General features: G+C 40.6%; 1 protein-coding gene across 5 annotated transcripts in view; it reads right to left on the bottom strand.

Moving 5' to 3' along the window:
- The window catches only part of LOC135114105 (protein turtle homolog B-like), a 192257-nt gene that overhangs the window by 54322 nt on the left and 118383 nt on the right, over positions 1–19552 (bottom strand). For all 5 annotated transcript variants that reach the window (XM_064029809.1, XM_064029842.1, XM_064029818.1 and 2 more), the window contains one exon: positions 6707–6849. In XM_064029809.1, coding sequence (XP_063885879.1) covers positions 6707–6849 — 143 coding nt within the window. The remainder of the gene's footprint in view (positions 1–6706; positions 6850–19552) is intronic.

Raw genomic sequence — 19552 nt, 5'->3', positions numbered from 1 at the left:
CACTCAGGATTAAACTTCATGCTGCACACTCGCTCAAACGTGTTCAGCTGAATATGAGACAGAGGAGTGTGAGGCAGCAGGCAGGCACTCACTTATCTGGTAACTGTGAGAGAGAAGGGCCGGGTGGCAGGCGTTATGAGACTTGGGAGGAGGAGGAGGAGGAGGAGGAGGAGGAGGAGGAGGAGGAGGAGGAGGAGGAGGAGGAGAGTTAAGGATGTCTGTCTGTAAAACCTCCTCTGCCTTAACATTCTTACCCATCCCACACAACACCTCCGCTCACAGATACGTGAATATCAAGCTACAACTTCATTCTTGCTCGTGTTCAGACGCACAGGGAGGTGCTCAACCCTCTCACTACTATTTGGCATAATTTTCCCTATCATAACCACTCTGAGGCATCTTTTCTTGTTCTACAGCCATCTCCAAACATTTTAGTGGTTAGAAATCGGAAAATTTATTCTTTTTAATCCCCTTCTTCCTTGTACATGTTTGTAGATTTCATACAAGTGCGTGTGTGAATTGTTGGATATCGCAGTGAAAGGGTTAACAATTAGCTTCCACATCTACCAAAAGTTACTGCATGTCGTGTTTTCATCTAATATCCTCACAATGCGTTTGTTCTTTTCCGCTTACTCCTAAGCTCTTTGTGTTTTCATGCGACTATTTTCAAATGCCATACAAATGATTATTCAAGTTCTCGTGTTTTTTTCCACTAATGATGCAGCACCCTGGTTAATCTATCAATACAAGGGGTTCGTCAGGCTTTCATGTATTTTACCCAATGATGATGTAAAATCCTTATCATTACTAATCTATGAATATAATCGTGAAAACACAATTGAAAACCATAATTGGTTCCACTAGAGCCTGTTTAGAGTTATGCTAACGCGCAGAGACGTTTAAAAATACAAGCTCTTTTCTCTCTCTAAGATATTTTCCCCCCTGTCCAATACATAGTTACTTGATCTTTGTCATCAGCGGCGGGCGGGAGAGGCTGGTGTGAGGCGCGCAATATGACAGCTGACAGACACCATTTCCATCTGGCGGTAACTGTGTGGAGGACGGAATTAATGACGCGTCCATAGGTCAAAGTTGCCTCGGCCACAGATACAGGAAGCGTCTGACCTTGTACATTACCCTGGAGAGATGCAGAGGACTTATAATGCATTTCTCCTTGTTATGCAGCTAATTTATTAATTTTCTTCAATTGCAGCAGCAAAAATGTAAATGGAACATGAAAATACGGAATTAACATATATAATTCTATTTTAGCCACTGAAGATGACATAAGTTTGACATCGAGACGTATGTTATCCGTTTTTTTATTAATTTATATATATATTTTTTGTTTGAACTCTGATATAACTCTAATAATAAAACTAATAAATCATAATATAGTAAATTTCTAAATAATACAGTAAAGATCCACCCAGAAGCTTCAAGTACAGGAACCAATACCATTTCATGGCATTGCTACAGCTCGCCGCCTGACGCTGCGTCATGCCAGTGTGCTCTAATAAGGTGCAACTACAAGAGGCGGAATTTCCTTCTGAACACATCCAAGGAAATATATATTGGGGATCAGACAAGAGCTGTCGAGCCATCAGGGGACATAAATTCGTTTCAGGAAGACGCGGTGCAGCCTCGGGCGAGGGACGTTCCCGGAGCTGAAAGGTTAAAAGCAGGAATCAAAGCACCGATCCACTTGGCCATACAATTAGTGCTGCTGAGCTCGGTGCCTCAGAACAGAAGGGAGCACGGAGGCATGAATAACACACGTGCCAGAGGAGGGCAGCTGAATGGCCTCGATGGAGAAGTTCTATTTCACTTAACATCCTACAGAATAACGATGATACAAAGTCCATAAACATATAAGGTTCTGCGTAAACACGTTTTTTGATGTAAGATGTTCACTGGCCAAGGTCAACAAAAAACTGAATAAAAAAAAAAGCCCACTTAAATACCAGTTCTAAAAGAGATGTCATAAAATAATGGAGAAAAAAAAAAAAAAAAACAGAAGATAAGTGTCTTGATATCTCCCTTTTCAGAGTTCAAGTCATAGGAAGGAGGCAGTACAGAAACAGACAAGGGGTTCCAGACTTCACATAAATGACTACCATACAAAAACCATGAATGATGTGCGGGATGCGGTTTATTTTAGCGTCTGATATGCAATAAACATCAACCTGCACAAGGAGATAGTGGACGTGTTTATGATCTCCGCTGATGACACTTTGCTCTTGAGTGTGTCGTTACCTTCCCTGACATGATAAAGATTCTGTGCGAGATTTGACGAATAAAAGAAATTGGTACTTGTGTGAGCTAAGCCTATTTGTGTTTTGCAGCGTGCTACTTGTTTTCTGATAATCAATATACGAATAGTAGAATAGTAGTGATGTAGAAGCCAAATTTGTGCTTTGGTGTTACGTGTCGCAGCGTGTGACAAGCGAATTACTGCACTCAGCGTCAAGGTTACTTATGGCGGTTAGCATTCAGGAAGTTACAATACGGGGCTACAGGCGAGGCGAAGGTGGCATCCCCTTCAATGGTGACGGTGTTTGTTTTGGGCCACAAGGGACTACTTCCGCCAAGATGTGTGTGTGTAGATGGGTTGGTGTGTGTGTGTGTGTGTGTGTGTGTGTGTGTGTGTGTGTGTGTGTGTGTGTGTGTGTAGGTGCGTTTCAAGCTCAGAGGTTTTGTTATTATTACAGTACAGACACGTATATTAGCTCTTTTCAGACACACACACACACACACACACATTTCCGCAGTACTACCTCCTGTACAGGTGAAGAACAAACTGTCGCCTTGCGGGAACCTTGCTCACCATTCCCGGTTCGTATCCTGAAACACTTTGGTCTCTCATAAGGACTAATTTCAAAGGCCACAGAAATGATACCTCAGATTCTCGCACATATTTCCTCCGTGAATCAAGCAGAATCCCACTAACTTTCACTAGAGCCTGTTGGAAGTAGTGAAACAGGATACCGAGGCGTTTAAGAATGTGATGCTCCCGTAAACACGCCTTTTTTTTTTTTATACCGATCGTCTTGTGTCTCCCTCATGTAATAGATCTTGAGCCCCTCTTCACAACCCCTCTCGCTTACTTCCACTACACTGTCTTGTAATTATTGTAAGTACCTTTGTTTACTTTCACGTAACAGTTTGTTTTCTGCTAAGATCAATCTATCTATCCATCCATTTATCTATCTATCTATCTATCTGTTTATCTATCTGTCAGTCTACCTATCCTTTTGTCTGCCATTCTGTTTGTATGTTTAGACCTGCATATCTACTTCTCTATATATTTACATGTCTTTCTATAAATTTGTTTTTGACTGTCTACTGCTTTATGTACCCACCTATATAGCTACTGGTCAAAAAAAAAAAAAGTAGAATATGGTAGCATAATGTTTGCAATATGTGAAGGAAAAACGAAAGTACCTGAGATAATTACAAGGCAGGAAGATGAAGCTAAGCAAGAGGGGCTGTACTTATTTAGGGGTTCAAGATGAATTACTTAAGGGGGATGGAAAATTATCAGTAAAGAAGTAGGTTTATGGAAGTACTGCATTCTCAAACGACTCGGCATACTGTCTCTTCTGCTTTCGATAAGTTCAAGTGGAAGTTATTGTAGTTTTGAAGGATTTATTAGTGATTCTAGTGATGATTTAGGGAAGATTCTGTTTCATTAATGGATAAAAGAAACATAAGAATCATACGTATTATTTCTGTGGCCTTTGAAAATAGTCCTTATGAGGGACAAACTTGTTTCGGGATACGAGGATGGCAAACAATGTCACAGCAAGACAACGGTTTGTTCTCTGCTCGCCCAGGAAGAAGGAGGCAGTACTGCGGAAACGTGTGTGTGTGTGTGTGTGTGTGTGTGTGTGTGTGTGTGTGTGTGTGTGTGTGCGCGCGAGCGCGCGCGAAGAGCTAATATACGTGGTTGTAATGTATTACTAACAAAGCCTCGAGCTTGAAACCTACCCATCCTCCCACCAACACACACACACACACACACACACACACACACACACACACACACACACACCTATAGATTAGCACACAGATAAAAGAATAGGTAGACAGACAGACAGATAAATAATATATACGAGTATATATATATATATATATATATATATATATATATATATATATATATATATATATATATATATATATATATATATATATATATATATATATATATATATATATAGATAGATAGATAGATAGATAGATAGATAAATATAGATAGATAGGTAGATACATAGATAGGTAGACAGACAGATAGACTGAGTGATAGATATAAAGATAGATAAAAATAGACAAATAGACTCTCTCTCTCTCTCTCCGTCATGCATGCAGGGTGAGTTTGTTGCGCCGCAGCGAGACTTACTCGGGCTGAGAGGAACTGATCTAAGTAGATTAACATTCCTAAAGTGACTAACGCACCGAGCCTCTCAAGTCCCTGCCACCTCCACTCACCACCCACACCATCGCCGCCTGCACCTCGCTACACTCACACGTCCACAATAACTCGTAGTGGAATTTTGCACTAATCCTCGCGCCTTTAATCAACGTTCATCTAATATGTCTCGTTCTACTTTGCAATCCCAAACGTTTCTTTGATTTACCTATATGACTTGTCACGGGCTCTAGTGGAAGTTAATGGAGGTTTTCATGAGTGTTCACATAAATCCAGTGGTTTCATAAAAAGGGTTCCGCACCATTAACAAAAACAACACCCATGAGGACCTGAATAATCACTCCCTGTGGCCTTTGAGAACAATCCTAATGAGCAACCGAAGCGTTTTAGAACATAGACCTGATTACAAGCCATATACTCAAACGTTTTGGCTTCTCAACTTCTTCTAACGGGTTTTAACAGAAGATATTGGGTTTTCAAAAGGGTTTTCACGAATTATACGCTATCAAGAAAGCAAAATACCCATGCAAGCCTGACTAATCATCCTTAAAGCCTTTGAAAATAATGGTAATGTTTACCTAAACTATTTAACTATAATGACGTCAGATTCGAAATCCCAATTCTTAAACGTTTCGGCTCTAGCAGACGTTACTGAGATTTTCAAGATCGTTGTCATGATTATAGATATATTTTCAGTCGACAGGCTGAAATACTCATGATAACCAGATTAATCTCCCCTGTGGACTTTGAAAATAGTCCTAGTAGTGAGAGAGCAAAGCGTTTAAGAACACAGACTTGAGATTCAAATCCATGTTCTTGAACGTTTTGGGGCCTCATCTCCATTTCTTTCAAGAGACTCCATTTCTTTCAAGAGTGTAAGTTATTAGGATTGTCAAAAATGTTTTCATGATTGAAGCAGTAATGTAACAAGGGATCTACATCACCGACAAGAAAAAAAAAACACTCACGAGAACCTGAGTAATCATCGCTGTGGCCTTTAAAAATAATCTTAATGAGAAAGCAGAGCGTTTAAGGCTGAGGGCTTCAGGTTTCACATTCAGAGTTATGGGTTGTAAGTCATCGAGGTGCAAGGGCAAGCGTGGACTGTCTCCTTCACATCTAGTGCTCGTATCAAGGCTCAGAATGTTGTTAATGTCTTCACCGTGGCGCACGGCCGGATTGGAGCGCTTTAAGTAAAGTTATGTGACCAAGTTAGCGAGATGAGACTTGGTTCCACGTGACATTTTCTTATTTGACTGCCTTCTGGAACCACTCAGGGAAGGGAGGAAATGTTGAAGGCACTATAAAAATATGCTTCCTCGCGTTATATTTTTAATACATGGAAGATCGTTTGTTTAAACACAGACACATGGACAGACAGGCAGACATACATGCAGGCAGGCAGACAAACAGATAGAAAGACAGACAGACACACACACACACACACACACACACACACACACACACACACACACACACACACACACACACACACACACACACACACACACACACACACACACACACACACACACACGCCGAGCGCGAGCTTCCTGCCTTCGTCCTGACCTGCAGGACAAAGTTTTCTTGCCTGGGAGGCACCGCACACCACCAAGCTCGTAAAATTTCTTGCAATTTTCAATGTAAAACACTTCCGCTTGTCACTGTAACATCCCCCCACTCCTGCTCTACCCACCATCACCACTTTGTAATATTAATCTTTATTTTCAGCCTTAGGGCTACAATTTGAATATACTGTTTATTATTGTTATTATTGATATTATTATTATTATTATTATTATTATTATTATTATTATTATTATTGTTGTTGTTGTTGTTGTTGTTGTTGTTGTTGTTGTTGTTGTTGTTGTTATTATCATCATTACTATTGTTATTATTATTATTATTATTATTATTATTATTATTATTATTATTATTATTATTATTATCACAAACACACACACACACACACACACACACACACACAAGAACAGAAAGAAGACATGATTATCATGTAGACATGTATAATATAAAAAGAAAATATAGAAAACTTGTGCCACCAAGGAAAGCCAATTAAGATAACAAGCAGGAAAAAAAAAAAAAGAAAAGAGAACAGGAGATAAGGACTGCATGTCTGCAGGAGATGGTGAGTGTAAACATTATACATAAATTTAAAGAAAAAATAAAGATAATATTGTAGGGATGAACATTACGAGTCTGAGTTCATCTTGTGAAAGCATAATGAGGTAAGTACAAGTAGGTGGCTGGACTTACAGAGCGGCCCCGCAGCTTGGTGACGACGCAGGGCAGGGTGGCCGTCTCGCCCTCCATCACCGTGACGCTGCTGGGGAGAGTCTCGTCGAACTCCGGGGGCGTCCAGTTGCCTCCTTCCTTCTTGCTTTTGCCTTTAGCGGGTTCTGCGAAGGAAAGGAAAGAACGCTTTGAAAGAACGCTAGATAATCTTTTGGACAGGAATGATAGTTGATATGCATATTTTATTCAAGAACTGCCAACTGCGGGCCTATTGGATTCTTGCACCTTTCCTGATGTCGTTACGTTACACATTCGAAACATAAGTGCAGATTCAAGAATGGTAAAAGATAATTTCACGGAGAGACATTATAGATCGATATAGGTATGCAAATTTTATGCAGGGACGTGTAGGCCTGCTGGCGTCTGGTATCTTTCCTGACATTATGCCCCTACTCCATCAAGAAATACTGATTCAAGGATGAGGAAATAAAAACAGGCATTCGCAACTCTCTCCAGAGGATGCACGGATGTAAAGTTAAAGTTTTACGAACACACAAGGACTGCCACGTGTAGGCCTGCTGGCGTCCTGCAACTTCCCTCACGTTCATATACGATACAGAAATTCTGATTCAAGGATGAAAAAAAAAAAAAAGCCCAATATTCTTTGACGGTAGCACGAGGGAGGAGTTGCCACGTGTAGACTTGGTGGCTTCTTGCAATTTCCATGACTTTCTTTTCCTCCTATTTCATACAGAAGTACAGATTCAAGGACGAGAAAAGAAAAGTAAGCATTCCCAATTCTGCTCACAGAATGCAGGGAGGCAAGGTTTAAATCTTCCGAGGACAAAATGTTGCAGAGGCGGCGGCAATACATCCCTCCCTGAGAGCCACAATTGTCAGCCCGCCGCGGGTGTTTATGACCGTCAGGCGGCGTGGTCCTCCTCCGCCTCGGGACGCGGATACGACGTCTGTGTTTTTAATTTTATAGAAACAAGTCTAGGCAAGCGAGGGGCCTGAGGGTGCCCGTGGGATGTGCTGTAAAAGCTTTTTAATGGGGCTATCTGGGTCCCCTTTTTCCTCTTTTTCTTTAATGGGGAAAGGTAAAAGGATACGAAATGGAGCAAGAGATAAAATGGTAGAAAAGGAAGAGGAGTAAAGGTAAAGTAATATGCGTCTGACGGGAAATATGTAGAAACAGGGCAGAATCTGAAAACATTCCTGCAAAAGCTGAACACCTGCATGCACGATACTTTCCATTTATGAATATCCTTCCTTATAGTAATTCTTCGTCTCTCTCTCTCTCTCTCTCTCTCTCTCTCTCTCTCTCTCTCTCTCTCTCTCTCTCTCTCTCTCTCTCTCTCTCTCTCTCTCTCATATGTGTATACATATGTCAACTATAATTTCTAAAGCGACAATCACAACCCTCACGTCTCTCACAAGGCTGTGCTGCAAGGTGCCTGCCTCTACTGACCCGCGCACACACACCGTGAGGGAGATTTATGGAGCAAAACACCTAAATAACTAAGTTTGTATAAATCAGGAGGATTTGTATTCGCTTCGCAGAGAGAGAGAGAGAGAGAGAGAGAGAGAGAGAGAGAGAGAGAGAGAGAGAGAGAGAGAGAGAGAGAGAGAGAGAGAGAGAGAGAGAGAGAGAGAGCGCATTTAACCCATCCTAGCACGCATATGAAAGGAAATGAACAAATTAAACTCTAGAATAAACTATCATTCAGCAAATATAACATAGCATGACAATACATAAATGGATCCGCAGGCCTTGGTTGGTTAAATAGGACAAAGCAGAAACAGAACAAATATATTGGTGAGGCGATATCGGAACACGGGAATGAGCGAACAGCAGAGATGCATGGAGAAAGTTGGGAAAGGCTCTAATCCTTTGACGGAGCAGTAATGGTTGTCGGTTCTCTCTCTCTCTCTCTCTCTCTCTCTCTCTGCGCCAGTCTACATACCTACCTACTTATCTATCAACTTATCTTCATTTCTCTCCGCGCGCGCGCACGCGCGTGTGTGTGTGTGTGTGTGTGTGTGTGTAAGTGTGTGTGTCAACTTGCAGTATTACTTTCACGTACCTTTCTCGAGTACAATACAAAGAACATTACAAAATCTCTGGAATTGTTTTAGAACAAAAGCCATCAGAGAATACTCTTATGTCAGTGTAACCAAAGTTTGCTACTAACACAAATAATGAGTGACTTTGGAATAATAGATGCAAAGCAAAAAAGATTCACGCGTGTTCTGTAGAAGAGTTACACTGTGATTTTTGAACAAGAGTGAAAAAAAAAGCGTGAAAAAAAAAATAGTTCTTATATGTATTTTTTAACGTGGACCGGAATGTATGCAAGCAGCAATTTCTGAAACACTGAACGTGATGACTATAGGAATATAGAAAAAAAAAAAAAATAAATAAATAAAATAAAATAAATAAAAAAATAAATAAATGGTGTTTGAATTAGAATGCAAAATACTTCCAAGTACGTCTTTTTTTTTTTAACTTGAACTGGAATACGTATTGCAAACTTTAATCTTTTCATTCCGATATGCAACGAATCACAACACTAAAACACCACAATCACTAAACAAAATCTTTAAAAGCACTTGCGAGAAGGAAAAGGGAATTGAAAGGGACAACGTTTCCAATGTCTATGTGGTATAATGTTTATATGTGGCTGTAGACTACATAAAGGAAATATCTCAGAGTGGTTTGCAATTAAGGAGCGATGCGTCAAGTAGCAGTGAATGGATTAAGAGAACTTTAAATAATATCGAACTTAGGAGCCCTTGGAATATGACCATTACGTGAAAAATAAGAAGAATGTGTGCATGAACAGACAAAGACTTACAAACCAAACTCTAATAAGATGACCATTGCCGGTGTCCTGAAACACTACTTGAAAAAGCCGCAGAGATGGTAATTCAGGCTCCCGTGGCGGCTTTTTTCCTACAGACCACAGAAAATCCTAGTTAAACTTTCGATAGAATTATAAAAAAAAACATCTTGTAAGACTTCAGTAAGCTCCACGAGAGTTTGGTGAATGTAATAGAGATAAAACGCGAGAAAAGCACGCTTGAGAATACGGTCCTATAGCATACAAAATGTCAGCCCGTGTGTCTAGTAAGTCAGTAGAGTATAGCAGAAAATTTGCTGATGGTAAAAAAAAAAAAAAAAAAAAAAAAAATGGCATGGAACATCTGACAAACTCTAGAAAAAAAAAAAAACTAAAAAAAAAAAATCTGTGCACTATAACAATACTTAATCTCCACACATACAATAACATACAGAAAAAAAAAAAAAAAAAAAAAAAAAAAAACCTTGACATATTAACACAAATTTCCCTCGTGATACAAAGTTCTGGCATGGGACATTTGACAGCCAACAATAAAATTAGATAAAAAGAACGCAAAACAGATGATGTGAATGACCTTTTTTTTTTTTTTTTTTTTTTTTCATATAACCCAGTAGTGTATGTGCCATTACATGTTGTGCGTGCGCGGCGCCATCGCTCACCTGACATCTGTATTCATGCACAGTCGTATCAAGCCTCGAATGTGGAGTAAGCAATTTCGGGAGCAATAAAAATAATTAAATTTGCGGTTAAAGCTGCCGTTGCATGTGCTCCGTGACGCTCATGGGTTTATTCATTTGTTAACCTATTTTTTTTTTATCTACTTGTAATTAATTATTTATTTTTTTATTTCACTTTTTTTTTTTTGTCTTAATATTGCTAGTGATGACATGATACCTGTTACTTTATCGAAAAAAAAAAAGCTGCATGATCTTATTTCATCTTTATTTTATCTCTACTTAAATTATATCATCCTCATCTTATTTTGATGTCACTTTAACTTGCTTTATTGTATTTGATTTGAGAAACTTTACAAGATCTTTTATCTTTTTTACCTTTCTTTCATCTTTGTTTTATTTTACTTCATCCTCATCTTATTCTTTCCGTATCCTCTTGTATGGTAGCAAAAGCATACAGCCACTAAAATATTTCAAAGTATAAATCTTGCTGTCAGAGACGTCCATTAAAATGTAGCTTTAAATTAAACTCCAAGCCAATTTCATTAACCTGGCAGAGGAATCCAAGGAGTGAGACTAAAATGCGTCGCCGGAATCGTTTGTGAGAACCTCTGGATGTCTCTCGTGTCTTTTTCCGGTGTTTTAATTCCGGCCTGACACACGGTAATCGATCTGTTTGACTAATATTTTTTTTTATCTATTTGTACTTATTTTTATTTTTTTTTAGTTTTAAGTTAAGGTTGTAAGATACACAGCCAGAGTAACGTGTCAAAGTCTGTATTTCTCTCGTGTCTCCCTCAGTCTTTCGTTCCAGCTTGACACGCAACATTGAGTCTGTCTGACTATATTTTTTATGTATTTGCACTCGTATTCTTTTAGCTTTATCACAAGACTGTGAGATACACCATGAGGGTAACGTGTGAAAGTCATTGTATGTCTCTGGTGTCTGCTTGTCTGCCTTCGTGTTTCGTTAGGGTCTGACACGCGACAATCGATCCCTGTCTGACTAAATTCATAGAAATGCACAGAAACGCTCCTGTGGTCCTTGAGCTCTTCACGCGAGGCACGGCGGCAGCTCTACTCTCCAGGGACTGATAAAAGGCGTGTTTGCATCCCCACTGCAGTCACACTCACTGGCTCAGACCACCACCACCGCACACCACCACCACCACCACCACGACGGGGAAGCGAAATAATACCGCGATGAGACGAGTGGTAGTGAAAGAACATGCAATGCGTAGAGTGATATTGATTGAAAAGGCAAATATGCTGAGCTTGTTTGGCTTTCATTTTCGTATTTGTGGGTGCTACAGTTTGTGTGATAATCCTGTGTGTGCATGGAAAGGGAGTGGGGAGGGGCTCTCTCTCTCTCTCTCTCATCCACTCCCACACAGCCACAACCCACCCATCACCACATCCACACTTCATTTCACCTACCTACATCTAAACCATTCATCAGAGTACGGACGCCACCCATTATTTCCCGCCACGCCCACTCATCTCTCGTCCCCCCCCCCACCAACATGGTTAAATAGCTGCCAGAAGAAAATACTGACCATATCTCACGTGGCGTAGATGACCGAGTGCGCTGCCACGCCGAGGGAATAAATCGGGCTCGTTATGTATCAATCTAAGGGGAAGATAATTCTCAGCCCTCCTGCCGTGACTGTAATATCCTGCTCATTTTGGCGCTCCCATGCACTCACTCCCCGCCAGACAGAGAGACAGAAAGGCAAAGATAAACGTACAAAGGGACAGAAAGACGTACACATATAAGGGGAAAACAGAACCAAGTAAAATGATCACCAGGAAGAAAGATACATTCACTGAGGCAAAAAACACGCACAAATATGAAGCCACAGCAGAATAAAACAAGAAAAAAAAAAAAACGTGATAGAAAGAAATACAGACACAGACAAGCAGAAAGACTCACAGATATGTAACCAAAATAAAATAATAAAACAAAGGGAATATAAACTGAGATGCACGCACAAACAGAGCAAGAAACACAAATATGCATCTAAAATAGAATGAAACAAAAATAATAAGCAGACAGGTAGAAACACACGCACAAACAGAAAGAAAGACACACAAACATGCAACCCAAGCAAAACAAAGCAAAGCAAAAAGATAAACAGAAAAGAAGGAAAAAAGAAAAATAAAGGAAAAAAGAAAATACCGTTATGAGAGAGAGAGAGAGAGAGAGAGAGAGAGAGAGAGAGAGAGAGAGAGAGAGAGAGAGAGAGAGAGAGAGAGAGAGAGAGAGTCTATGGAGTTAATCAAACATATAACCTAGAGACACAAGGAACAGAAACGTGCCTTCGTATTCCCTTGTTCTGTAGAAGATAAGAGTAACGAGTAACAGAGGCAACGAGAAGGGAAGCCGGGGAGCCACAGGTGAAATAGAGTCCTCTTCCCTGTTTGATTTCCTTACGCTGAGACAAGGCAAGGAGGAGGAACACGACAGGAGATTAATTCCTTCCCTGAACCCTTTTGATTAGGTCGGTGAAAGTGCGTGGATGTGGTACAAAGCAAGGAAGTCACTTTAGTAGCCCTCTGCTCTTATTCTCACTGTTCTTCATGTTTTCCCTCAGTCTTAAGTAATGGCCTGGCAATTGATAGATTCTCGATAGATCATAAGACTGAAGATTAAGGAGAAATGCTAAACACAGTGGAAATGAGTGTGACATGGTATTGGGCTGCTGTCCACGGCTGCACGAGTGAAGTGGGAGGCGGAGGGTGGAAGTATATTTGAGAGAAACGAAGACGAAGGAAAAGCGTGAAAGTGAGTTTGGAAAGATGCGTGGAAGATGGAAGAGGGGCGAGGGAAGGGGTAACTGTGTTGGCGAGCGTGGAGGTGTCGCAATATGTGATGGAATAGGAGTAGTTGCAAGACAGATAAGGGGGGGGAAGTAAAATTTGGACGAGAACTCTGTGCGTTTGTGAGAGATTACTCGTATGGGCCTGGCGTGAGATACAGAGGAGAGGGAAACAATGATGCTGATGAGTGCTTGCAGTTTTCGAGACAATTTAAACTTTTGGTGCTATGGGATTTAAATGCTAGTGTTGGAATGCAATAGCAGTACAGGTAGTTGGTGCCGAGGGTGTATCAAGGAGTATAGGTATAACTGTGGAATCTGAATGCTAGAATTGGTAATGTAATATCTGAGGATGCAGGTGGGACAGATGGTTTGGTTGAAAGAAATGAAAATGCTGGAAGTAATCGTAGGTTGTGTGTTGGCAGCTGGTGATCTAAACTTTCGACTACTGAGGCTTGTCCAAGAGTAAGAGAAAATTCTGGTTCAAGTTTTCGGTACAGTTTCGAACCACATCTTTTCATTAAGCGGATACTTCAAATCTTTTAGTGTTTGTACTTTCTGGTGCAAGTATATAAATATCTGAGCAATCGAGAAATTTTAAACCGTTTAGTACCAGTATTTTTTTTTTTTATTTGCACTCAGTCAATGTGTTGTGAGTTGATGAAGTAACAGCAGTCACAGTGTCGTTAAGTAGCAGTGAGAAGATTAAGAAGCAATGGTCCGTTCAGGCCCTTGCTGTTCTCTTGGTCCTTGTGAAGTGAAGATAGGATGAGAGCAAAGCATGTCAATCAAATAATAAAATTAATAATAGATTATGTATGGAAGACAAAATGAAGTGAGAAAAGACATCAAATATTTGGACCTTAAATTTGATGAGAGATACAGCACGTCATCACAAATCGACGCAAACTACATCATGATGAATGAATGACAGGACAGTATTAGAGGTGAGGAGAGACACTAATGCTATGATATACTATGAAGTGAGAAGAGACATTGAATAATCCCGACGCTGAATACAGAAGCTCATAGCAGCCATCCAGCACGGACACACCAATTCGTCTCATTAAGAGCTCCACAAAGACCAAGAAGAACTTTGGAGGTGATAGGTGTAGGTACTAGCCGATGTCTAGTATTGATTCTATGTGCGAAACATTTTGTACAACACGACGTAACCTCTCGGGGCAAATGTTTCAGTGAACTCGACGTGTACTTGAAGTTATGAATCTTCCAGGAACCCGCTGCAAGACGTGAAAGACAGATATGAAGAATTCTTTGTAACCTTGTCAAGTATGAGCCTGGGTGAGACAGTTTACAGTGTGTGTGTGTGTGTGTGTGTGTGTGTGTGTGTGTGTGTGTGTGTGTGTGTGTGTGTGTGTGTGTGTGTGTGTGTGTGTGTGTGTGTGTGTGTGTGTGTGTGTTTGTGGAGTATATGTGTGCTCGCCGCGGAAGAAAAGAGCAATATTTACAACAGTAGTGAAGCAATAAGACTCTCCCAGCCGTCTCCCCTCCCCCAACAACCACCACCCACCGTTCTGACGACGACGTGAGTGGGAGGAGAACAAGAGAGGAAAGAGAGAGAGACACACACCACCCACACCCACACAAACACACACACACAAAAAGATAAGAGAACGAGTAGGAGTCCCAAAGAATATCTACTCAAGGCGTTGTTGATTCATCTCATTCAAACAAAACGCAAATGAAGACGCGGCGAGTCATTCATACATACATTATAGATTTAATTGGAACCCAAGCGACGCGGTTATCATCATTGCCGGGGACGGACTGCAGAGTTTTCATTCTCACAGCAAGTTGCGTCGCCAGCCTCCGATGTCAGTCTTGGAAGGGATAAAGCAAGGCAAACAGAGGGAGATAAGAGTAAGAGCAAGGGCGAGAGCGAGAGAGAGAAAACATTAAAGCAGAAAGGAAGAGGAATAAAGGAGAAGGCCGGAAGACTTGTATGGAACTGGAGAAGGAGAGCGAGAACGAGAGGAGAAAGAAAAGACAAAGGGAGGAGAAAAGGAGGAAAAGTGAGAATAAACGGAACGACCAGAGAGAGAGAGAGAGAGAGAGAGAGAGAGAGAGAGAGAGAGAGAGAGAGAGAGAGAGAGAGAGAGAGAGAGGAATAGATTAATATGGCGGCGGGCGTGTATGGTCACCGCAGAGCCATAACATCAATCATGGGTTTTTTGTGCAGATAGAATGAGGACACTGAGAGGGTGTTAGTGGGAGATGGGGCGCGGAGGAGGGGCTCGTGTATAAATTGGATTCTTTTTTTCTTTATCTTAGGTTTGTATTCTCAAGCGTTTCGACGTCTCATTTCGACTTTCCAACAGGCTCTAGGATTTTGTATCGTCAACAGAGGAAAACGCCCTCTAGAACTCGGCTAGGCATCTGTGCGATCTTTGAATCTTGTCTCTTATGAAAGCCTAAAGGGTTTATAAATCCGATTTTTAGTTTTTCCACTTTTAAACACCCGTTGTCTCTATGATCTTTTATTATTATTTTTTACCTTCATCTATTTTTCTTTCTATCGAGTATCTAACAAACATTCCTGCCGCACTTTTGCTATTTTTGTTTTGTATTTTTTTTTTCCTAGAACTGACTGCAATTCCCTCTCTCCCTTCTCTCCTCTCCTTCCTCCCATAACTTCTCTTCGTATCGTCTCGTTACACTAACCTCTCTGAGTCAATCGCCTTTTTACATGCTTTCCCTTCTCTTCCCCTCTTTTTCCTTCCCTTTTTACCTCAGATTAACCTGTTTTACATACACATTTTCTAAAGATTCTGTGTTATATCTTTCCTCAACAGTGACGTTATTAAAGAATCATGCTTTAATGTAAGGACCTAAAACTGTTCCTTCCTTATCCTTAGTACTTCAAGTGTCATCAAAACTCACAAGTACAATTATACAAGTACCACAATGACCTGGAGGATAAGTCCTGGTTTAGCTATCGTGTTCCTGCAGATAAAGAAAAAGGAGAGTACCCAAGGAAGAGTGCAATAAAATGAAAGGAAATATATACCCCTTGAGTTGCCAGTCTGCCACACAAATCGCAGCGGCCACAGATGGTAGGAAGCAGCAGGTGCCCCGGGGGACTCGCAGGACTCAGGGCCTTGGGAGCCACCACGCCGCGGCCACAATATGAGTACACCGCCGCCACCACCACTACCACTGCTGCCTCCACCACTACCACTACTGCCACCGCATATTTTTAAAGGCAGATAACAATTACAAGGAGAATGTACAGCCGGATGTTTTGGAGAATATAAGAATTTGAAAAGGTAAGAGGAAATTGTTTGTCAGCTTCGTGAATGCTCTGCTTAGTCAAAGAAATATTTCATCGCTCTTGTAAGTAAATATAATGAATAAATACTTCGCTCATGTAAGTAATAAGAGAAGTAATTTTGTTCGTATAGAAAGTAAATGAAGAAGTAAAGAAAATGAAACGTATAGATTAATACTTCGTCGATCGTGTCAATAAACTACATCAAGAAAACTTGTCATCTTCGTAAATAAATCGCTTGGAGAAATAATTCGTTGTCCTTGAATAAATTGAAAAAAAAAAAGAAAAAGAAAAGTAGTTAGTCAAGAAGAGTCAAGGGGATAGGAGAGCCCCCCAAAAAAAACTCCCGCAACACAAAACAATACAATGCAACGCAACACAATGCAGCATACCTATATTCTTGACTCATATTGCCTTTATCGTTTCGGCTATTTTTCCCGGAACTTTAGTTATGATGTGCCGTGATGGAGGTCAGACTCCCGCAACACAATGCTAAGCAACACAAAGCAACGCAACATACCCGTACCCTTGACTTGAATTACCTATAACATTACTGGTACTTTTTCGGGGAGCTTAATTACAATGTGCTTAGATATTAATACTTATTACACATATAATTACATATTTTTTTTTTTACATCGACGCGTCTACAAAAAAAAAAAAAAATAATAAATAATAATAAAATCGTTAAAAATCATAATTGTGCTGCGTTCACAAGGGTGGCACCTAATGAGTATAACTAAATATCCGCTTTTATCTTATGTTTTTTTTTATTTATTTATTTATTTTTTTGCACCAAACTTGATCTAATAGTGGACGGTTAATTTGATGGAATTTCCAGTGTAAGTCACTATATTCAGTTATTGCTGATGTTTAGGGTTGTATTCTGAAGTGTTTTGCTCTCTCTCTCTCTCTCTCTCTCTCTCTCTCTCTCTCTCTCTCTCTCTCTCTCTCTCTCTCTCTCTCTCTCTCTCTCCCTCTCTCTCTCTCTCTCTCTCTCATCAGGAGTATTTTCAGAGGTCACAGAGATTAATTGGATTCTTACGCATGTTTTCTTTCCCTCCACTGATGAGCCAGAATCCTCACCACACTATGGCTACACATACAGAATCATGAAAACATCTTTGAAGACCCAGCTACCTTCCAATAAAAGATAAAAAATAACAGAAATTAAGCAATGGGCACCGAAACATTTAACAATACGGACCCCCGATAGATCTCAGAACACGATTGTCACCGCGTACTACCACCACTGATGGGGTAACACTGCCAAGCGGATGCGAGATGGCGGGGAGAAAGAATCCTGGTAATGCTGGCAACTGCTGGGGATGGACGGGATGTGCCTGTACACTCCATTAGCTCTCGATTGAGGTTTTTAAGTGGCCACAAAGCCAGGATCTTCCCTCAAGAGCACAGTGTCCTTTTTTTCTGTGTTGTCTTGGCGCCAGAAAACCACTATGAGTATATTAATTCACGGGCACTCACACTCAAGCATTCCAGTATCTTATCTCTTGCCCATATTCTAAATCACTCCGCCTTATTTCTTACACACATTTTAAAGCTGTCATGTATCTTACCCCTTGCGTTGAGCCCTTTCAGTACTGGAGACACTTTCCTTGCTTCACAAAATCACTTATTATTAGTCAGAAAAAGAGTAAATGGGGTTGTAATAAGTGGATGACTAGCTGAAGATGATTTTTAACGTCATCACAACACATATAATCTTAAAGGTAATATAATCCTGTAATTCATAATAAATGTGGTGGTGCTCTAGTGTAAGATTATCGGGGTTTCAGCTGTATTTTCAAGGTTATAGTGATAGGTTAACTTGTATTCTGCATCATCGAAGGGACGAAAATACCCGTGAGTATCCACTAACTTTGCTTTAAGAGTGGACTCTGGCTAGGGGCGTCAAAAAGGCCAGTCCCCAAAGAATGTAGTCAAAAGAATTATCCAGAATTTGAGGAGTGTTTCGGTGGCCTTTGAAAATTGTCCTTACGAGAGCCAGAAGTGTTTAAAAATACATAACAATAAAATCAGGAGACTGTAAGGAGCCGGCTAACTTACACAAGGCACCTCCTTCACTACACTACATTAAACCTCTCCTCACCTACGATATGTTTAATACCCAGCATATCGGCCAGCCTGTCAGTTAGTGAGTTAGTCAGCTAATTAGTCATAACGCTGGTTGCTCAGTTTAATTAGTTACCATATGTAAAAAGAAACTCAAAACAAAAACACTTAACTGAATATAGTGTAGAAGGGACTGGGTACAAATCCTTTCCTCTCCTTATTTAACTTATTGAGGAGATGCAAATCAACATTGTATCTCCCATCTTTTTCCCTTGCTCTGTATTCAGCATGCATAAACACACAAAAATATTGATCAAGAAAACATATTCTATACGCGATGGAAAATAAAAAAAAAGAAAAAAAAAAACACTCGAGGGATTATCTCTTGGTTGTCATGTAAATCCGTCACTGCGGGGCTGACTGATGACTCCAAATATGACAAGCGGATTGAGCTCATTCGCGTTTTGCAGAGCTTTCTTTTTTTTTTTTTTCTCCCTCTCTGTTTCTTCCCTCGTAATAATCTTTCAATCAGTGAGCGTCTTTGTCCAATTATCTCTTTCGATGTCTGTGTGTTCTTAGTATTCCCCCTCATTTTTTTTCTCTCTCTCTCTCTCTCTCTCTCTCTCTCTCTCTCTCTCTCTCTCTCTCTCTCTCTCTCTCTCTCTCTCTCTCTCCCTCTCTCTAAGAACATAAGAACATAAGAAATAAGGGAAGCTGCAAGAAGCGACCAGGCTTACACGTGGCAGTCCCTGTATGAAATATACCTACCTATTTCCACCTATCATCTCCCCCCCTCTCTCTCTCTCTCTCTAGTAAATTCCTTTACTCTTTACTACCCAATATTTCCCCTCAGAATCACCCAGACTGATGGCCTTAATAAACCAGTGTCTTATCTTTGCCTCACCTGTCCATCTCATGTACAAAGGCACACCGAGTCCCTGGCATGTTAGTTTGTCTCCATGCCTCCCCTGACCTGGTTACACCAATGGAGAAGGAAAACCCGAGACGTATCCGTGGTGTCTCTCGCAGGTGGCTGTCCTCGACTCTAGCTTCCCCGTCACGACAACAACTTACGTTTAGAACAGTCCAAGTTTGGAGAGAATTTGATACTATGTTTCTCGCTGTACTGATCTCCCCGGGCCAAACTT

The sequence above is a fragment of the Scylla paramamosain genome, chromosome 2 (genome assembly GCF_035594125.1).
Source record: "Scylla paramamosain isolate STU-SP2022 chromosome 2, ASM3559412v1, whole genome shotgun sequence".
Lineage (NCBI taxonomy): Eukaryota > Metazoa > Arthropoda > Malacostraca > Decapoda > Portunidae > Scylla > Scylla paramamosain.
The sequence above is the reverse complement of the archived record's forward strand: the minus strand, read 5'-3'. Positions and strand labels throughout refer to the sequence as shown.